Source organism: Canis aureus, chromosome 19 (assembly GCF_053574225.1).
Source record: "Canis aureus isolate CA01 chromosome 19, VMU_Caureus_v.1.0, whole genome shotgun sequence".
NCBI lineage: Eukaryota > Metazoa > Chordata > Mammalia > Carnivora > Canidae > Canis > Canis aureus.
In genome coordinates, this window is record NC_135629.1 from 58,827,267 (window position 1) to 58,846,210 (window position 18,944).

Sequence of the window (18,944 nt, forward strand, 5' to 3'; positions counted from 1 at the left end):
GCGCAGGGAGGGGGTGCCTGAGTCAGCGGCCGCGGTCCAAGAAAACAGGCCGGAGTCACCTGCCTGCCGTGGGGGTGTCCCAGCCAGCTGCCCCGGCGGCCTGGCCGCCTGCATCCCTTAACGGTGACCTCAGAAGGCGTTTATGGAGCGATTAACCTGCGCCAGGCCTGCCTAGTGCAGCCGGGGACCAGCCGCCCAGCCGTGACCTTTCCGGGCCTGTTCCTGCGGCTCTGGGCGCTCCCCGTGGCTGCAGAGACCGGGCCTCCCGCGCGCTCACCCTGGAGCGCCCAGGGGGGCTGGGGGTGGGCAGGATCGCCCTACCCATTCCACAGACCACCCACTGAGGCCTCGCAGCAGCAGGTGAAGACGGGACACGTGCGGTGTCTCCCACCACATTGCTGTCTGGGTAGAGAACGTTTTGAGGATGACCCTGATGGGCACGGGGCCTCTCAGTTCTCCTGCTCCCTCTGCCCAAAGGAAGGGGACCCCAGGACCTACTCCCCTACCCCAGGTCCGTTTATCTGGTTTCTCACTTTATCTGGCCTGGCCACCTCCCCGGGGCGGTGTTGCTTTCCAGGTCTCCCTCCAGCTCCCACCCAGTGCTCCTGCAGCGTCTGACAGGCCCCCCACCCAGTCACACCCACACCCTCCCAGCCCCACAGGGTCAGGGCTGGGCTGCAAGCAGAAGCTGAGACAACCGTCATCCCTTGCCGGGGACTGTGGCTGAGGCATGGAGGTGGCGGGACAGAGGACAGGGATCCAGAAAGTAAGACAGCAGGCGCAAAGCCAGGCTTGAGGGAGTGCCGGACACTGGAGAGGAGGCCGGGGCGCCGTGAGGGCCTCCCTTGGAGGCCGGGCGGGGGGACTGTGGGCTCGGAAGCCGGAGCATCTCCAGGCTGGGGGAGCTCCACATACGGCAGGTGGTGTTGGCGAGGGCACACAGGGGTGTGTGGCCTCGGGAGGGTCTGAGACCTTGCCCTTCAGGCCACCAGGGGAGTGGGTGGTCCTCCTGGAATCGGGGCCCCAAGGGTTCCCGCACATTTAGGGGCGGGACGCTGCTCTCAGGAAGGGACCCAGCCAGGGCCAACTCCTCAGACGCACTAACTCCATCCACTTCCTGCTCCTTCCGTGTTCAGAGCATCCCTGTGCTCCAGCTGGTCCTGGGTGGGAGCACACACGCAGTCCGAGGGGAACCCCTTCCTCAACAAGGAACAAACCCTTCTGGGAGCCTGCCCTCGAGGAAAAGGTTGTGGTCGCCGGTTCCTGGTCATAGGACCTGCTCCAGCCTTGGGGCCTCCACCCCAGGACCAGGCTGAGGAATCCTGGCTGTATCCGGAGCCGTACCCGCACCTGGAGGCTGAGATCTCCCAGGAAACAGGCGTCTGGGAGAAGGACCGGGGCGTGGGTGGTGCTGGCCCAGCCAGCTGGATGGAAGTGCTGCTGTCCTGGCCACACTGCTGTGCCCCTCGACCACCCCTTGGGCCCCACACTGCGTCCCTGGTCTTACTGGTCCCAAGGCCTGAGCAGGAGCTCTAGGACCCAGCCTCCCAAAACGAGGGAACAGGGACAAGCGGGCCTGCACCTGGGATCCCGTGGCTCTCGTGGCATCCTCTGGCCTGGGGGCCCCTGGGGGAGTGGGCGCCAGCCGCCTGGGCCTACCAGCCTGAGTGGGGGGGCCCAGACAGAAAGGCCCCCTAGCTGTGAGCTGGCCCGCAGACCCCCACAAGCACAGCTCCCGCCACCTTTATCCTCTGATGAAGCCACGGGACAGTCACTCACACGGGACCGTGACACACAAGTACACAGCCCATCTCTGCTGACAACATGCCCAGGGGTGGCCTCCCTATCACCTCCAGGCTGCCGATGACACATAGGAAGACCCGGACTCCCCTGCACACTCACCCCCCTGGAATCTCCTGCCAGCCTGGCTCAAGCTCAGGGCTTAGAAAAGGGGGTGAGAGAACCCCTCCCCCGAAATCTGCTGCTGGCCACCCAGAGTCAGCTTCTGGGCCACCCCTGCGGTTGCAAAAGGGAAGAAATGGAGCAGCACAGAAGCTGCCCAGTGCCAGGGCTGCCTCCGCCCAGCTGCTCCACCCCATCTGGGGCCAGCCCAGGGGCCGGGACCGCACAGAGGTGCCAACACCACTGGTGAGGAGGCGCGCGGCCAGCCAGGGCCACCCACAGGCCGGGGGAGCAGAGGGCCGGGCCTCTGTGGGGCAGGCAGGATCCGCCTCTTCCCAGCGTGGCTGGGGCGGGCCCGGGAGCCACAGGGCAGACGGCACAGCCTGAAACCTGGCAGAGGCCCAGGTGGCTGTCCAGCAGCCCAGGCCTGGCCCGGGCCCAGCGCCCCGCCCCCGCCTGCTGTCTCCCCATGCCGCCCGGCAACCTCTGCCAATCCCCGCCCTCTTGGGATGATGGCAAACGCCCTGCCCACCACCGCCCCTGGCTTCGCTGGATATGCTCCCCACACATCCCCACTCCCCGGTTTATTACAGACGCCCCAGGACCTCTTGGGCCGCGGCCTCCAGACTCTGGAGACCTGGAGACTGAAGCTGGTATCTAATGCCTCATCCCACCGCGGGGACGCACACGGCTGGAGAAAAGGCCAGGTGAGGTCGTGAAGACACCGTCCCAGGCAGGAGACAAAAGCAGCGTACACGAGTCAGGTCCCCGGTTTTTAATGGAAAGCTCGAGTTGGGGACAGGCTGTCCCATGGAAGTGGCTGGGAATGGGTTTCCACGCCAGGGTCTACGGGGCCAGAAGGATGGCAGGGGCGCATCAGGTGGGTAGCGACGGGCTGGAAGGTGGACAGTGAGCCCACGGTGGGGGTAACCCCCCCCCCAAAAAAAAGCAGAGCAAGGTCTCTGAGCTCAGCCCCAGTCAGCAGCCCCAACCCCCCCATGGAGCCTCAGCTTCCCGGGTTTGACGAGGCTGCTCCCGGCAGGAAGCTTAACGGGGCTGCCCCCTGGAGGCCAGCTTGGGCAAGACCGCGCCCTGCACGGGGCGCATCCCTCTAGGGGCTTTCTCACCTTCCGCCCATCCCGCCTCCCGCCATCACTCTGGACCCATGGGAGCTGGCCCAGCCTGCCAGGGACATGGGCCTCAGTTTCCCTGCTGGCAAGGGCCACGCACCGCCTACTCGAGAGCTTTCACCAGGGCCTCGTTGGCCTCGATGCGGATTTGGATCTCAGCCCTGGAAGCCTCGTCCGCTGCCCCTGACAGCTCCGACTGCGCCTTCTCCAGATTCATCTTGGCTGCCTGCAGAAAGTGGGGAGTGGGTGAGGACCAAGCAGGGCCCCCCCAGCCTGCTGCCTGCCACCCCCACCCCAAACTCGGGATCCCTTCCCCGAAGCCAGTGACCTCCACCACAACGCTGGCCTCCTCGGTACGTGATTCCTGTGAGACACTCACCCCCACGTCCAGCATGTCTAGTGTCACAGCCTCTTCAGCCAGCAACTGCACTGAGGAATCAGCGTTCACCGTGACTGAGCCACTGCTCACTACAGGAAGAAGATGATGTCAGGCCTCCACACCCACCTGCATGGACACGTTCAGCCCCCAAACTATAGAAGTGACTCCACAGACTGCCCCTAGGCTTTAGTGTGGAAAATAGACACCTGCAGGGCAGGGAAAGTGCCCACGGGGCCCAGACGCACCTCCTGGGGCTAGACAGAGATAGCAGAGCCTGCACTTCACCCACCAGCCCAGCAGCTCAGCTAGGCTCAAGATGGCCAGGAGCTGGATGGGAATCCTGGCTGCACGTGGGAGTCGTGCTGGTGGAAGCACGTCTTGAGATCCAGTGTCCCACCCCTCCTAACCGGCTCCTGCTAGACAGATTTGGTTTCTGTCTCTGACACCTGTCTCCTCTCCACTCCCACCCTGATCTGCCACCAGCTTTTTTTTTTTTTTTTAAATTTTGCTTATACATTCGTTAGAAACGCACAAAGAGAATCAAAGACACAGACAGAGAAGCAGGCTCCCTACGGGGAGCCCGATGCGGGGCTCGATCCCGGGACTCTGGGATCACGCCCAGAGCCAAAGGCAGGTTGAGCCCCCCAGGCGACCCTCCCTGGCAGCTTCTTAGCCGCAAGTTTGCTCTGTGAACCCAGCCCGGACCCACTGGACTCACCGAAGTATTTGGAGATGGTGCCGTCCTCGGCGTGGACAACCACCAGCCCGGGCCGCAGGACCTGCAAGGTGGGCACGTGCGCCGCCAGGATGCCAAAGGCTCCCGTCTGCGTGGGGACATCCACCTGCCGGACGTTCGCACCGTTGAAAAACACCTGGAAGACACACCGAGAGCAGGCGTGACTGCAGGCCGGCCTCCCAGCGCGGGCCAGGACCCGGAGCTGTAGCCCCGACAGGGGACAGGGCGCTCGCGCTGCCCTCCGGATGCCCCCCGCGCCGGCACCGAGCCCCCCAGCCCGTCCGCAGACACCTGCGGCGAGAGCCCCGGACCGCGCGGGACCGGGCGGGGGGCGGGGCGCCAGGGCCGGCGGGGGGGGGCGTGGGCCCGGGGTCCGCACCGCGCAGGGGAGGGGCACGGCGAGGGGCACGGGCAGGGCAACACCGGGTCTCCGCCGCGCCCGGGCCAGACCCGCCTCCGAACCTGCGTTGGTGACGCGAAAGTGAAGGACATCTGTCCCGGGGCCGCGGCCGGGGCCGGAGCCGCGGCGGCCTCGGCGTAGGCGCGGGCCTGGCGGACGAGGCAGCGCAGGCCGGGACGGCGGAGGACCGCGGCGGGCAGCATGGCGACGGCGGCGAGCGGACTCCGGCCGAACGCGGGCAGCCTGGAGGACGCGGAGGACGGCGCGCGGGGACCTCTGGGAAGAGAAGTCCGGGCAACGGCGCACGCGCGGACTACGACTCCCGGCGAGCCGCGCGCGACACTGGCAACGACGCAGTGCGCCCCGCGCGCGGCATGCTGGGGATCGTAGTTTTCTTCCAGCCCCAGCGGCCCTCCGGGTGGCAAGGTGGGATGGATGTCAATGGGAAGGACCAGAAACCTCCGCGGAGCAGCGGTCACTTGAATTCATGATTTTGGGGGCGCTCGCTGGACAACGGGCGCTCGAGCCATCAAGGTGAATACTAAGATTGCGGCTCCGGTGTGCGGACGTTTACCAAACATTTAGTGTACCGAGTAGTACCCCAATCGCATGGCACGTTAGAAGCCCCCAAAAATACTTGAGATAAAAGGAAAGCAGCGTCGGGGTCCGGGATGGGGTCGGCTGCGACTGTCGGAGACGCAGCCGTGTCGGGAGGGCAGCGCAGGCGGAGCGAGCAGCGAGGATGCGACTCCCGACGGCGCCGGCAGAGGGCGCTCCGCGACCGGAGATGCTCTCGCCGCGGCCCCGCCCGGCCCCCGCCCGGCCTCCGCCCCCGCGCGCCGCTGACGCACGGACGCGTGCGCGGGCGGCCGAGGGCTCCGCTGACGTCACCTCGGCTCGCGCAGCCTCGCTCGCAGCGTTGACGTCACCGCCTCGCCCCCGCGTCCACGCAGGTGGCGCCCGGGGCCAACCCCCGGGGGCCCACATGTAGGGTCTCCGGCAAAACGCGGAGTGTGGGTCGGACGGGCTTGGGGCCCACACGAGGGGAGGGGTGCAGGCCGCCGCGGAGGCAGGGTCGCGCCCGGGTCGGGGTCAGGGGCAGGTGTCGCCCCGTTCCCTGCCTCCCAGCAGGAAGGGCCGGGCCTGCCTGGACCCCGGCTCCTGGGCCGCGTGTGCAGCGGGAGCCCTGTGCGCATTTCTGGGGAAGCGTCCTGGGCGCAGCCCCGTCTTCCCAGGCCCGGGCCCCCATGGCGGGAAGCCCACGCCACCTCCCCGGTCCGCCTCTCGGTCCCAGCCGCTAGGCAGGCTCTCCCCACTTCCTACTGCAGGCGGGCCAGGGGGTAAACTGAGGCCGCAAGCCTCGGGCCGGCCTGGAAATCTCCAGGTGTGCTCAGGGGGGCCCCTACAGCCACTGCCGCCTTGGGATGCGCAGCCCCCGCCCCTGTCCTTGCTGCAGTCGGGTTCGCACTCGGCCAGGGCACCGTGTCACTGCTGCGGGGACCCAGCCGACGGCTCTCCTCGCTCCCCGCCACGCAGCCCGCCCGTCTACAGACTTACTCTCACCTCAGACAAGGGCCTTTGCACATTCAGTTCTGCTCCCTCAAGCCCGCTTCTCCCGGGTCTTTACTCGCTTAAGCACAATTTTGTCTCCAACGTGCCAGCCTTGTGCGACGCCCTGGGCCAACTCACCTGACTGCGGGAGAGGAAGGGGTGAGGAGGGACACAGCCCACCGGAGCGAGTAACGGGCGACAGGGCCCTGGGAAGGAGCAGGGGACCGGAGCGTGGGGTGGGAATTGTCGTTGCCCAAGACGGCTGAGGGGACGCGCTCTGGGACTTGGCCACTTAGGAAAGGGTCAAAGGAGGCCGGGGGGGTGAATGCCGGAGAGAGTGGGGAACGGGCCAGCCGGGCCCAGCGAGTGCAAAGGCCCTGGGGTTGCAGCGGCAGCGTGAGTTTTCACTGGAGGAGCAGGGGTGACCCGTAGGGCGGTGAGCGGGGGCCAGGCTGGGGCAGGGGGTCCAAAGCGTCCAGGAGGACGAGGCACGACGCCCTGAGGGCGGAGGAGCGGGCTGGGCGCGGGTCGGAGCCCCCGAGCTTCGCGGCCGCTGGTCCCCACCAGGCCGACAGCACCCCTGCCCCCGGCTGCGGGCAGGGGGGAGGCCAGCGGGCGCTCCCGGCTCCTCGCCGCCTCCCGCGTCCCCCGGGACCCCGCGCAGGGTCGGCGGCGGCGGCGCGGGGGGCGGGGACTCGGGCCCGGCGTGGGGAGGGGGCGTCCGGCGGCGCAGGCTCCGCCCCCCGCTCCCGCCGGAAGGGAAGGGGCGGCGGCGAGCAGACGCGGCGGCGAGCGCGGCGGGGGCGGCGGGCCGGGCTCGGTGGCACCGGCGGTCGGGGCGGGCGGGCCGCCAGCGCGGTCACGTGCGCCGCGCCTCCTCCCGCGCCGCCGCCCCCGCGCGCCGCGCTCCCCATTCATAAATTCTCCGCCTGCTCCGCGGCCACCGGGCACCGGAGCCGCCGGGAGCGCCGCGCAGCCGCCCGCCCGCCCGCCCGCCCCGCGTGGGCCGCGCGCCCCGGCGCTCAGGTAGGCGCGGCGGGCCCGGAGACGGCGGGGCGGGCGGGCGGGGGCGGCGCGGGCCCTGCATCCCCGGGAGCGGCCTGGGCGCGGGCCCGGCCTCAGTTTCCCCCGTGCGGCCCGGCGCGGGCGATGGCGTCTCTGAGTCGGGGGGTCGGCGGGCGCGGGGCCGGCGGCGGCTCAGGGGCGGGCCCGCGGGGAGCATCCGCCTGCGGGTCGGTCCCCGCCTACCTCGGAGTCCGCCTGTCGCCGCGCTGGCCCCGGCCCCGTCCCCGTCCCCGTCCCCGTCCCCGTCCCCATCCCCGTCCCCGTCCCCGTTCCGATCCCCGTCCCCGTTCCGATCCCCGTCCCCGTCCGCGTCTCCATCCCCGTTCCCGTTTCCATCCCCGTCCCCATCCCCGTCCCGATCCCCATCCCCGTCCCCGCGGCCCTGCCCCTCCGCGGCCCGCGCTCGCCGACCTACATACGCGCCCCCTCCCCGAGGATGCGGAGGACGCGCGGCTCCGCCCGGGGCCTGCTCCCCCCGCCGCGTCCTCTCCCGGCCTCAGTGTCCCCGAGGGGCCGCGGCCGCCGCAGCCATCTTGCCGCCCGGCCCCGCGCGCCCCGCCGGCGGCCGCCCTCCCCCGCGCCCCCTCCCCCCGCGCGGCCGCCCGCCGTCGCCATGGGAACCGGGTGCTTCGGGGCCGGGAGCAGATGCGCCTTCTTTGGCCTCTCGGCCCCCCCGGCCCTGGAGGAGGACGAGGACGCCCCGCAGTCGTGACTCGCGGCCGCCGAGCTCCCCACTGGCCCCCGCGCGCGGCCCCCTCGTCCCTCCGCGCGGGGCTCCCCGCGCCCCCGGGTCGGCGGGGCGGGGCGGGGCGGCGCGGAGCGGGAGGCCGCCGCTGAGCAGCCCTGCCCCCCCAGGCCCGTCCCGCGCCCAGATGCAGCCCACGCCCTCCATGGCCACCGCCGCCAGCGCCGCGGCCACGGCCGCGCTGACCTCGAGGTGGGACAACGCCACCGGCAGCCCCACCGTGAGTGCGGGGTGCGGCGGGGGGGAGGGGCCGGCCCGGCCCGGCCGCCGCGGTCCTGACCCCCGCTGGCCCACAGGCGGAGCCCGACCCGGTGGGGGACAACTACGTGCTGCTGGTGGTGGTCCTGTCGCTGTTCGTGGGCGGCACGCTGGTGGTGCTGTCGGGGGTGCTGCTCCTGTGCAAGCGCTGCTGGGAGGTCCACCGGCGCTTCGACAGGTGGGCAGCCCGCCGCCTTCCTGGGCGCGTGAGCCGGCGGGAGGGACACGTGCGCACGTGCGTGTGCTCGCAGCATGCGGGGGTGAGCCCGCGCGGGGCGGCCGGGCGCGGTGTGTGCGCGACGGTCCTGCGGCCTGGCCGCCGTCCCACCTCGCTGCCCTGCGGTCCCTCCCCAGGGCCACCGAGGAAGCCGAGAAGACCACCACCACCTACCTGGACAACGGCGCCCACCCAGCCCAAGGTGCGGCGCCCCGCCAGGCCCGCCCCCACCCACCTGCCCGCCCCCCGCCCGCCCCCTCGGGCCGCCTGACCGGCTGTGTCTGTCTGTCTCCCCCACCAGACTGGGCGCAGCTCGATTCCGACTCATCTCTGTTTCCTTAGAGCCCACGCGTAGGTGCTCACAGGCGCGTGCTGAGCGAGTGAGTGTGTGAGCGGGAGTGTGAGTGCCCACCCGGCCCCCGCCCCGCCCCCGGCCCCCGCCCGCCCGCCCAGCAGCAGGCACGGCCCGCCCGGGGCCCACCCTCTGGCTCTCCTCGCAGACCCCGACTTCAGGGGGGAGGACCCGGAGGGCCAGGACGCGGAGACGGAGCGCTTCCTGTCCACGAGCTCCACGGGCCGCCGGGTGTCCTTCAACGAGGCGGCCCTGTTTGAGCAGAGCCGGAAGTCGCAGGACAAGGGCCGCCGGTAAGGGGCGGTGCAGCAGGGGGGCCCGGCCCCCGGGGCAGGGAGTGGGTGCTGGCCTGGCCCTCCCCGAGCTGGGGCGGGGGCGGGGGCCCTGGGGGTCAGGCTGAGCGGGGCCGGCTGGCGTGGTGACAGGCAGCCGTGCGGGCACAGGTACACCCTGACGGAGGGGGACTTCCACCACCTGAAGAACGCCCGCCTCACCCACCTGCACCTGCCACCCCTCAAGATCATCACGATCCACGAGTGCGACTTGGGTGAAGCCAGCGCAACGCCCCCCCCCCACGCCGTCGCGGCCCCCAAGGCCAACCTCGCCATATTCCAGGTGACTACGAGGGCGGCCCCCCCTTCCCCACTCTCTGGGCTGGGCCCCTCTCGGGACAGGGGCAGGGGGCCTGGCCGGGGTGCGCCGTGGGCTACGGGTGCAGCGCCCCCCTCACCCGCCCGTGCTCTTTGACCTGTTGCTGCTTCCTCCCCAGCCCCCGGGGAAGGCCCTCACCGGCCGCTCCGTGGGCCCCAGCTCCGCCCTGCCAGGTGACCCCTACAGCTCAGCCGTGGGCCCTGCCGACTTCGAGATCAGCCCCTTGGCATCCAGCGACTGCGGGGAAGGCACCCGGGTGAGGGCCCCCGAGCGGCCCCCGCCCTCCCTGCCCCCTTCCAGGACAGAGGTCAGCCCGTGGCCTCCCCCACCGAGCTCCCCTTGCTCCTCCTGGTTCCCCTGCACGGGCAGAGGGGGGTTAGGCGGCCCGCGGGGTACAGTCATGACCCCCCGCCCCCACACTCAGAGCATTGCGGCAGCGGGACAGCGTGCGGTGAGGACCCGGCCCAAACCAGGCACGAGTGCTCTTGGACGCTCACCCTTGGGAGCTGCTCGGCCTGGGGCTGGGGGAACAGCGCGGCCGCGGCTCATGTAGCTTCCACCCCCCCAGAGCTGTCTGCCCCCTGCACCCTGGGTGGGGCGCGTTGGGACAGTGCAGGGCTACAGCCGCCACGGGCGTGCAGAGCCGGGGCCCAGGCTGCGGCCAGCTCGGGGGGCAGCGAGGGGAGGGGCTGCGCCTGAGAGCGCTCCGCTTTCCTTCTAGTCGGACGCAGGTACGAGGAGCGCCATGGCCGTGGGGCCGGGGGCCACGAGCGGGCCCGGGGAGGCCGGCCCAGGCTCCGGGGCAGGACCTGTCCTGCAGTTCTTCACCCGCCTGCGGCGCCACGCCAGCCTGGACGGGGCGAGCCCCTACTTCAAGGTCAAGAAATGGAAGCTGGACCCCAGCCAGCGGGCATCCAGCCTGGACACCAGAGGTGAGCGGTGATCCTTGGGAGAAACCAGAGCCCCGGCCGTCAGGCAGGTGCCGCCCCACGCAGCCTCAGGGAAGGAGGTTCTGCACCCATGCAGGGGTCCGTGCCGCTGAGGGGCACCTCGCCCACGGGCTCCCCGCCGGCTGGCCGCATACCGTGGCCCCAGGAAAGCCGGGGGGTTGTCACAGCGTAGCTGAGGTTGGTGGACTTCTATAGGGCACGAGACGGGGGTGTGCTCGGAGGGGCCGTCAGCCTGTCTGGCCCGGTGCTGCGAATCAGCCGGGGTCTGCGTGTGAGCGTAGGCGTGCGCCCATAAAACTAGCTACCCCAGGTTGCAGGCCCATTTGGCGCGTGGGCCACAGCGTCCCCACCAGTCCTGCAGACCCCTGGTCACGTGGGTCACGTGGGCCCTGTGCTCGGGGCTTCCTTATCCTCAGCCCAAAACTGTAGTGAGTGTCGGGGCAAGGAGGCGGCCGTCCTGGGCGGTGGCCCCCCCCGGGCGTCTAACTCTCCGTGCCCAGGGATCTGCGCCAGGACGGGACAGGCCGTGGGGCACCTGCTGCCCGGGGAGGTGGGGGGCCCAGCGCCAGGGGAGGGGAGGGGAGGGGGCACTGGCGGCTGCGAGCCCTCCTGCTGGGGCCTGGCCCCAGGCCGGGAGGGGAGGGCCCGTGCCTTTGGGAGCCGAGATGGCGCTCGTGATTCCTGCGGGTAATTAGGGTCGAGTGCAGGTGCGCAGGTGCCCAGAACCTGTTTGCTGGGTGACTATCCTGCCTACCCCTGAGGCTTTCCCACCAGAGCTTCTCCCAGGCCCTTCAGGGGCCCACGGGGGAGGCGGAGCTGGCACAGGAAGCCCCCCCACTGGCCCCCCGCCAGCCTGTCCCTGGTTCTCCCACGCGGTCCGGCTCCTGCACTGAGCTCAGCAGGGCCCGCCATCAGGTGTCCGGTACGAGTCTGCCGCGGCCAGGGCCGCTCCGGGGTACCGCTACCACCTTGACAGCCCAGCTCACACCTGCTCTGGCTCTTCCCTGCGCCTGCATGCCGGGTGTATGCTCACCTGGCCCAGGCTGGTGCCTGCTGGTCTAGGGTGGGAGTGGGGCCCCGGGCAGCTGGGACTTAAGCCGGCTGACGGCTGACGTGTGTTCCCTGTACAGGCTCCCCCAAGCGGCACCACTTCCAGCGGCAGCGGGCAGCCAGTGAGAGCACGGAGCAGGAGGAGGGCGACGCCCCCCACATGGACTTCATCCAATACATCGCCAGCGCAGGCGACACTGTGGCCTTCCCGCCCCCCCACCCCTTTCTGGCCAGCCCCACCAGCCCATCCCCCACTCTCGGCAGGTATTTTTCAGTAGATAGAAGTGCTAGGGGTGGACCTGTGGGCCCCAGCCGCACCCAGTGCCCCCCACATTACCCTGGGGGGGGCTCTCCCCACCTTGCAGACATGTCACGTTCCCCCCTTCCACTATCCCCCCTGGAAGCTGCCTTGCTGGGGCCACCTCTCCAGCATGCGTCAGAAGAGGGGAACAGGGGGGGACAGGGTAAGGATAGAGGGGCAGGTGGGGCCCAGGATGATGGCCACAGGGTCCCCAGGACGGGATGCCCGCCCAGTTAGGGCTGCCGGGGGCGTGCACCTGCTTGGATGTTACTGCTTCTTGGTGGAATCCACGGCCCAATGCGCTCTGCGGCGGCCCTGCGCTCCTTCCCGCCTGCCTGTGCGCCCGAGGCATTGAAACGCCCCTTCTCAGAACCTGTGACCCCTTCTGTCAGCAGCACCCCCCTACTCCCAGTGGCTGGGGGTAGCAGGGTGCTGGAGCCCAGGAGTAGAGGCTGAGCAGGACTACACCTGGTCCGGTCTGCCCGCGGCCAATCCCTTCTACGCTGAGACGTTAGGGAGAGAGCTTCACGGGAGAATGTTCGGTGTGTCTAGGGCAGGAGCTGCCGTCTGCAAGGCCAGCAGGTGCTCTGGTCAGACGCTGTCAAAACGACCTGGTCAAAAAGCAGGTGCCAGGAAGGCTCAGGTTTACCCAGAACGCATACCCCGCAGCAGGGACTGGCAGCGTTTATTTTAAAAGAACTCCTTTTCCGCAGAGCCTGGCCAAACCTAGGGGGTCCCCACCCGTGCCCCCCCTTCCAGACCCAGAGTCAGGGCGGCTGGGGAGAAAACGCAGGGGCGCGCACAGCCTTGACTGCTGCGGCCTGGCTTGCAGGCTAGAGGCAGCCGAGGAGGCGGGCGCCGCGGGAGGAGCGAGCCCCGAGTCCCCCCAAGAGCGCAGCGGCGCGGGCGAGCAGCAGGAATCTGATGGTGAGCGGGACTCGGGCCCAGAGCAGGCCCAGACCATCTACCGGGACATCTGGAGCCTGCGCGCCTCGCTCGAGCTGCACGCGGCTGCCGCCTCGGACCACAGCAGCAGCGGCAACGACCGCGACTCGGTGCGCAGCGGCGACAGCTCGGGCTCGGGCTCGGGCTCCGGGACCGCCGCGCCCACGTTCCCGCCGCCGTCGCCGTCGCCGTCGCCGCCGCCCCCGCCACGGCCCGCGGACAGCGAGGCGGGAGGGCCGCGGAAGCTGCTGCAGATGGACAGCGGCTACGCCAGCATCGAGGGCCGCGGCGCGGGCGAGGACGGGCTCCCCAGCGCGTCCGAGAAGCGCTCGTCCTTCACCAGCGCCGGCCGCACGACCACCGTGGGCGGCAGCTTCGAGGCGGCGCCGGCGTCCACCGAGGCGCCCGCCCGGCCCCGCAGCCCGCGCGCCTGGCCCCGCCGCGCCCCGCGCCGCGACTACAGCATCGACGAGAAGACGGACGCGCTCTTCCACGAGTTCCTGCGCCACGACCCGCACTTCGACGACGCGCTGCCCTGCGCCGCCCGCCACCGCGCCCGCGCGCACCCGCACCCGCACCCGCACGCGCGCAAGCAGTGGCAGCGCGGCCGGCAGCACAGCGACCCCGGGGCGCGCGCCGTCCCCGCCGCGCCCGCGGCCCCCTTCGGCCCCGACCCGCGCCCCCCACGCGCGCCCCTGCGCCGCGGCGACAGCGTCGACTGCCCGCCCGAGGGCCGCGCGGGCGAGGACCCCGCCGTGCCCGCCATCCCGGTCATCGAGGAGGAGCCCGGCGGCGGCGGGCCCCCGGGGACGCTGCTGGACAAGCTGGCGGCCGGCCTCGAGGACAGACTGTTCCCGCCGCGCGGCGCCCAGCCCCTCGCCGCGGCCCCCGCGCTGGCCGTCGCCGCCGCGCCCACGTCTCCCGACCACGGCCCGGCCTAAGCCGCGGGCCCGCCCCGCTCGCGCTCGCCTCGGGCCCCAGGCGCTCGGCCGCGGCCTCTCCTGGGGGGCGGACCGGAGGGGGCGGGCAGGCCGCGTGGGGGCACCGGACAGCCCCGGCCGGCCCACGGAGCCCGCGGGCGGGGGCGCCGACCCCCGAAGCTGTTTACCTCACCGCGGCATGTGCTCGCGGCAGTCCGCGCCCCCCGCGCCCCCTCCGAGCAATAAGCCGCCCCTGCCCGCGCCCGCGCCCGCGCCGCCCCGAGCATGAGTGGGCCGCCCGCCCGCCGCGGTCGCACCGTCCAAAGAGCTGCCAGGACTCGTTAGCGTCTGGAGACACACAACACCCCAACGGCCAAGGTTTCAAGTTTCCCAAGCTTTATTTATTGCCAAAAGATGGGGCAGCCCGCGCCCACGGCCGAGCCGCCCCGCCCGCCGCCCCCGGAGCTTCGTGCCGTCTGTGTACCATCCAGTGATGGAGTTTCTCGTGTTTTCTGGTGGATTATAAATATTGACTGCACACTCCTGCTTAGTCCGGGTTTTCTCTGGGGACCCAGGCGCATAGAGACCTTAGCAAGAGGGTCGGGGCCCGCAGTCAGGTCCTAGCGGCTGCGCTGCGGCCTGGGGGGCCCTGGGGCTGCGAGAGGGACACTGGCCGCCACCGAGGGGACTGATGTCCAGCACAGCCTGGGTCCCGCCACCCGCCAGACCTGCAGACCCCAGTCTGCTCCTGAGCTGGGAGGGCCAAACAAGGGGCCCAGGCTTGAACTCAGATCCCCAGCCCGCAGGACATCTTGCCACCCAACAACTCCCAAACACCCTTCACAACCACAGCTCAAATCCACCTGCTTTATTTTTTTCTTAAAAAAAGAAAAAACCAACCAAACAACAAAAACAAGGCAGCCGCCTGGCTCCCCTGGGCTCTGGGCATGCATCTTGGCTGGCAGGCCTGTTCTCCATACCGGCTCCTGCTGTGGCTGTGGTTTGAACACATCACTAGGTGTGGGAGGCGCTAACGTGGAGCAGAGTAAAAAGAAGTCAGGGGTGGGGCGAGAACCAGTAGTCTGAACATAAAGTGCATGGCAAGGGCTTCCCACAGGGCCCACTCGCCGGCTCTCTCCCTCCTCCCCGGGCCCGGGGAAGGGGCTCGGCCCAGGGCTGCAAAGTCAACAGGAGGTCGTGTCCACTGGCCATGAGGAGGCGGCCAGACCTCAGTCCCTGCTGTGCCCCAGCCACGGCCCTCCAGGGCCCCCGGCTTCCCGAGGGGCGGTCGGCAAGGAGGGTGCGGTGGTGGCCTTCTTGGGCAGCAGGCCTGGGCCAGCGGTCGGCGGGAAGGCTGAGAACCTGGGCCGTGGCACCTGGCTGGGGGTCCATGAGACGGGCTGCAGACGGAACAGACCGGTCACTCCCGCACCAGCACGCATGCTCTGCATCCCAGGAGGCACACCCCACCCTGGGGCCCGCTGTAGGCTAGGGAAACTGAGGCCTGCTCATATGGGGCTGTGAGATGTCCAGAGAGGCCAGGCGCCCGCCACCCCATAGTTCCCTCCCTGCCGGGTCGAGTCAAGCACCACCCTCCACAGGGGAAGCCGGGCCTGGGGGCCTCCCAAACCACCTGGCTGGTTGTGATGCTGGCAGGTAAGCACTGCAGGGCTGGAAGGGGGGGGGCAGCTCCCTGGGAGAAGGTACCCCGCCTGCACCCTGAGCAGATGATGGGTCTCCAGCACCCATGGGCCTGATGCCCCACCACACACGCCTTCTTGGACTGGGGCAGGCAGGGGCAACCCAGGGGGGGCAGTCACCGGGGTGACAGCCTGGGCCAAACCGAAAGACCCACGCATCCATGCGGTGCCTCCTATGCCTCTGGGCTGAGTCCAGCATCGCCTACGGCTGGCTGGACAGGCCGAGTGGGGGAGCCCCCGCCTGCATGTGGGAGCTGCTGCCCAACCCCCACCCGAATGGCCAGTGTCCTGGGGAAAGTGACCTCTTCTCCCTCCGACCCAGATCCCAGGTGCCCCCCTCAACGGGTGCCCACAGCAGCCTACCTGTGGGCAGCCACCCTCACTGCTGCTTGCAGGCCGACAGCCGGCGGATCTTGCTGCTGGCTGAGCAGGCCTTGCGGGCGGGGTTGGAGGCGGCGCTGGCCCGGCGCTCCACCTTCGATTTGGTGCTCAGCTGGGCCGACTCTGTGCCGTTCATGCACACCACCTTGGGGGGGCCCCGGCTCTGCCCGTTCTGACCAGCCTCCTCCTCTGGGACCTGTCCTAGGAGGGAGAGGGCGAGTGTGGGCTGGTAGGGGCCCAACACCAACACCCTGCCCCCACCCCCACCCCGCCCGGCCCCTCCACCGCCCGCCCCGCCCGCCCCGCCCAGGGCCTGCCTGCAGGGCCCCTCATCCAGCTGGAGGGAGCAAGGGCCTCAGAGCTGGCCAGCCAAGGCGGGGGCGCAGCCCATGCTCACCTGCCTGCTCACGTGTGAGCCGTGTTTCTGCACTCAGGTGGGCGTGGGCTGCCCCACTCACCCTCCACCCCAGCACATGGTGAGGGACCAGGGTCCTGGGGCACAGGGCTCTGGGCTGGGCCCGCTCACCTGTGTGGAGGCCAGGCCTCAGTGGGCCCCCGTGGGGCTTGGGAGGGGCTGGGCTCCGGCCAGGTGCGCAATACTCAGCTTTCCCCTTTAGGCCAGCCTCACCTCCCCGTACTGGGCACAGGATGCAGAGATCAGAGCCCAGGGCCTGCCGTGCCCCTACCTGCTACCAGGCAGCAGCAGCCCCTGCTGGCATCCGGGGGCCACGGGCCTGGCTGCGTTCCTATGCTCCGAGGTACGGAGGCAGGAAGGCGTGCAGGGGTCAGCCAACCGCCCAGGCCCATGGGGCTCATTCAGTTCACAAAGAAAATCGGCCTGCTGCCCAGAGCCCGCTCTCCCGGGACACGAGTGGGAAGCTGCCCCCAGCCGCCTGCAGTCCACCTCTTCTCCAGCAGAGCCCCCTCTAGGCCATCGGTCCCCGGTATCTGACTCAGCAGCCTCTAGGCTCTTGCCCTAAGCCACCCCAATGCACACAGGCAGCATCCTAGGTCAGAGCGCCTCACTGATGACGGGTTCCTGCCAGGGAGAGCTCTTGGGGGGGGTCAGGTGGGCTGCTCTGATGGAGGAGGGACCCAGTGGGCACTGGGTACTACAGCTCTGCACGGACCACCCGGAGCCCAGCCACTGGCACAGCAACTATGGCTGGTGGGGGGCTGGGCTGGGGATCTGGCCTCTTTATCCTCAAAGGGCCGGGGCATCGTCCACAACCACCCACCAAGGTCCAATGCCCAGCACCCAGCTTTCAGGGTGGGTGGCAGCTCTGCACAGTGGGGATAGTCCCAGGAGTCCAAGGCTAAGCAGTGAGAGCCTCTGAGGGTGACCACACCACCGGGACTGGAGCGAAGAGGGGGCGTGGGCCCAGCACAGCTCACGGAGGACCCACGAGAGGTCAGAGTAGGTGGCCCCGGTCCCGGAGCACAACTGTGTCGGGCCAGGCATCTGCCTCCAGCCTGGAGAGCTGTCCGCAGCCACAGAAGGCCGCCCTGGCCTCTCACACCGGCTGAGCCAGTATCTGCAGTCAGCAGTCTGGCGAGGCTCTGGGGATCTGTCCGGGTCCTCACTCCACCTTGCTGGGACAGCGGACGGCCCGCCGGCAGGGGTCACTCCCGAGGACCTGACGCAACACCTCATTCCTGTTCTAGATGGGGGACAGGCCTCTAAAAGGCCAGGGCTTCCAGGGCCAGGACTCGGGGCCCCAGGACCCTGTAGGGAAACGGCTGAGCCAAAGCTGCAGCACCCTGGGGTCCAGCAGGTGCCAGCTTCACCATGGCCCTGCAGCTGGCTGGGACGGGCACCACGGACCCCCCAGCATATCCCCTGCAGGCGTGGATGCATGAACTCTGCCTGGCACTGCCAGGAAAAGAGCCCTGGGCGCCCAGCACTACTGCCGAGTGGGGTGTTCCCAGGGGCCCCACCCACCACAGGCCACCCTCACACCCGTTTTCCTACAATAAAAACCTAATGCTTGGCAAACAAGCCAGGGAAAGGGAAGCAAGTATCACCCACACACACGCAGTGGGGCAAAAATTTATGATGGGAACCTGCCAAACGGGCCCCAGAACAGAACAGCGAACACTGGGAGTGGGGGGTATGCTCGGGCAGCAGGGGCAGTGGCCCTGGCCTCCCTCAGATACCTGGCAGGGTCAGTGAGGGTCGGTGGGGGGGTGCTGAGGCCTGGCCTCTGAGGCACCGGGCAGCACTGGGGGGGTCAAGGGGCAGGGCAGCACTACACTAAGGCCTTGAGCTCCTCTGCGTCCCCGGCCTCAGCTTCCTCTCCAGAAAGTTCTGAGCACTGGCTCTTCTGCGTGCCTCTCTCCTCTCTAAGCCCTGCCTCAGACGCCTCCTCGCCACCTGGGGAAGCAAGGCGACATGCGTCAGGGTGGGCAGCCAGGCACCAGGAGGGCCACTGGACCCTCTCAGGGCCATCAGAGGGCTTCCCCCATCTCTCGCCACCTGGCAGGACATGGTGTGCACCCCCCAGGGCATAGGAGGGCGCCCCGGTGGCCTCTGCCCTCCAGGATCCCCACCTGCCTCTGAGGTGGAGGGGAGAGCCGGCCACAACCCCCAGGGCTATGCATGCCGGCGGCAGGCCCTCCGGGGCTGAGGTCAGGTCAGGGCCGGCGGGGACGTGACCTCTGCCATGGGGCAGGTGGACGCCGAGGCCAAGCTACAAGGCACCTGCGGCTGCCGGACTCACCGGGCACCGTGAAGTCCTGAGTGTAGATGATGTCGTCCTCGATATCGAACAGGTCCTCCTCCCCGTTGTCGTCGGCACAGCCATGCAGGTCCTCCAGGTAGGGCACCACCGTCATGCCGCGCCAGCGGTCCTTGCAGTCTGTGCTCGGCGGGATGGGCACCAGCTCCTCAGCCGGCGGGTGCTTCTTCCGGAACCAGCTGTGGAAGTCGGCCAGTCAGGTGGCCTGTGGGCCCGCCCAGCCCCCTGCACAGCTCTTGTCCTCAGGACGCAGGAGACCGAGTGCCAGAAAGGGCCCCCATCCCCGTCCCCCCAGGAGGACCCCATGGGGACGCTCACCTGTGTTGTCTGATCTGCTGGATAGAGAACCTCCTGGCTGGCTCGTACTCCAGCATCCCTGACGGAAGAGCAGCGGGCCGCGGGGAGTGAGCGCTGGGCACGCAGCCCCTGCCCCACCCTGCCCCAGCCCGTGTGCAGAGGGCACCCCCAGGAGGCGGCGCCGCTGCCAAGTGTGAGTGGAGCCCCTCCAGCCCCACCCCTCCACGACCCTGCCCAGTCCTGGCCTCCACCAACAGGCTGACCCGGCGTGGGGCA

At 69.8% G+C, this 18,944-nt stretch overlaps 3 protein-coding genes across 15 annotated transcripts in view; 1 reads left to right on the plus strand and 2 right to left on the minus strand.

Moving 5' to 3' along the window:
- Window positions 1–14,095, plus strand: CBARP (CACN subunit beta associated regulatory protein). Of its 11 annotated transcripts, XM_077860731.1 has the most exons (13): window positions 1–766; window positions 1,137–2,148; window positions 2,496–2,609; window positions 8,019–8,128; window positions 8,205–8,344; window positions 8,521–8,585; window positions 8,685–8,734; window positions 8,884–9,028; window positions 9,179–9,350; window positions 9,505–9,693; window positions 10,108–10,318; window positions 11,467–11,650; window positions 12,520–14,095. In XM_077860731.1, the coding sequence occupies exons 3-13, from the start codon at window positions 2,563–2,565 to the stop codon at window positions 13,571–13,573; spliced, it is 2,367 nt and encodes a 788-aa protein (XP_077716857.1). In that variant the 5' UTR covers window positions 1–766; window positions 1,137–2,148; window positions 2,496–2,562; the 3' UTR covers window positions 13,574–14,095. The 11 variants fall into 11 exon arrangements, with proteins under 11 accessions (XP_077716857.1, XP_077716855.1, XP_077716862.1 ...); XM_077860729.1 differs by lacking the exons at window positions 1–766; window positions 1,137–2,148 and having other exon boundaries at window positions 2,258–2,609; XM_077860736.1 differs by lacking the exons at window positions 1–766; window positions 1,137–2,148; window positions 2,496–2,609 and adding an exon at window positions 4,500–5,081 and having other exon boundaries at window positions 9,255–9,350; window positions 9,546–9,693.
- Window positions 2,663–4,768, minus strand: ATP5F1D (ATP synthase F1 subunit delta). Its single transcript, XM_077860755.1, has 4 exons — window positions 4,610–4,768; window positions 4,130–4,283; window positions 3,412–3,500; window positions 2,663–3,258 (listed from the first exon to the last, which is right to left on the minus strand). Exons 1-4 carry the CDS (start codon window positions 4,748–4,750, stop codon window positions 3,136–3,138), a joined length of 507 nt encoding a protein of 168 aa, XP_077716881.1. The 5' UTR covers window positions 4,751–4,768; the 3' UTR covers window positions 2,663–3,135.
- Window positions 13,932–18,944, minus strand: part of STK11 (serine/threonine kinase 11) — a 20,209-nt gene continuing 15,196 nt past the window's right edge. Inside the window, exons 7-10 of one of the 3 annotated variants that reach the window (XM_077860740.1) lie at window positions 18,690–18,747; window positions 18,354–18,550; window positions 15,616–15,829; window positions 13,932–14,952 (exon numbers count right to left, since the gene is read on the minus strand). In XM_077860740.1, the coding sequence (XP_077716866.1) occupies window positions 14,583–14,952; window positions 15,616–15,829; window positions 18,354–18,550; window positions 18,690–18,747 (839 nt within the window). In that variant the 3' untranslated portion in view covers window positions 13,932–14,582. Of the gene's footprint in view, window positions 14,953–15,615; window positions 15,835–17,790; window positions 18,008–18,353; window positions 18,551–18,689; window positions 18,748–18,944 lie in introns of those variants that run through there. The other 2 variants (XM_077860741.1, XM_077860742.1) reach the window with 2 other exon arrangements.

Bases quoted from the DNA above. Each gene is read 5' to 3' on its own strand.
- CBARP (XM_077860731.1), top strand. From the start codon at position 2,563: ATGCCTCATCCCACCGCGGGGACGCACACGGCTGGAGAAAAGGCCAG. The intron at 9,351-9,504 runs GTGACTACGAGG...CTTCCTCCCCAG, and splicing joins CCAACCTCGCCATATTCCAG to CCCCCGGGGAAGGCCCTCAC. The intron at 10,319-11,466 runs GTGAGCGGTGAT...TTCCCTGTACAG, and splicing joins ATCCAGCCTGGACACCAGAG to GCTCCCCCAAGCGGCACCAC.
- ATP5F1D (XM_077860755.1), bottom strand. From the start codon at position 4,750: ATGCTGCCCGCCGCGGTCCTCCGCCGTCCCGGCCTGCGCTGCCTCGTC. The intron at 4,284-4,609 runs GTTCGGAGGCGG...TGTGTCTTCCAG, and splicing joins CTTTCGCGTCACCAACGCAG to GTGTTTTTCAACGGTGCGAA. The intron at 3,501-4,129 runs GTGAGTCCAGTG...TTCTTCCTGTAG, and splicing joins CACCATCTCCAAATACTTCG to TGAGCAGTGGCTCAGTCACG.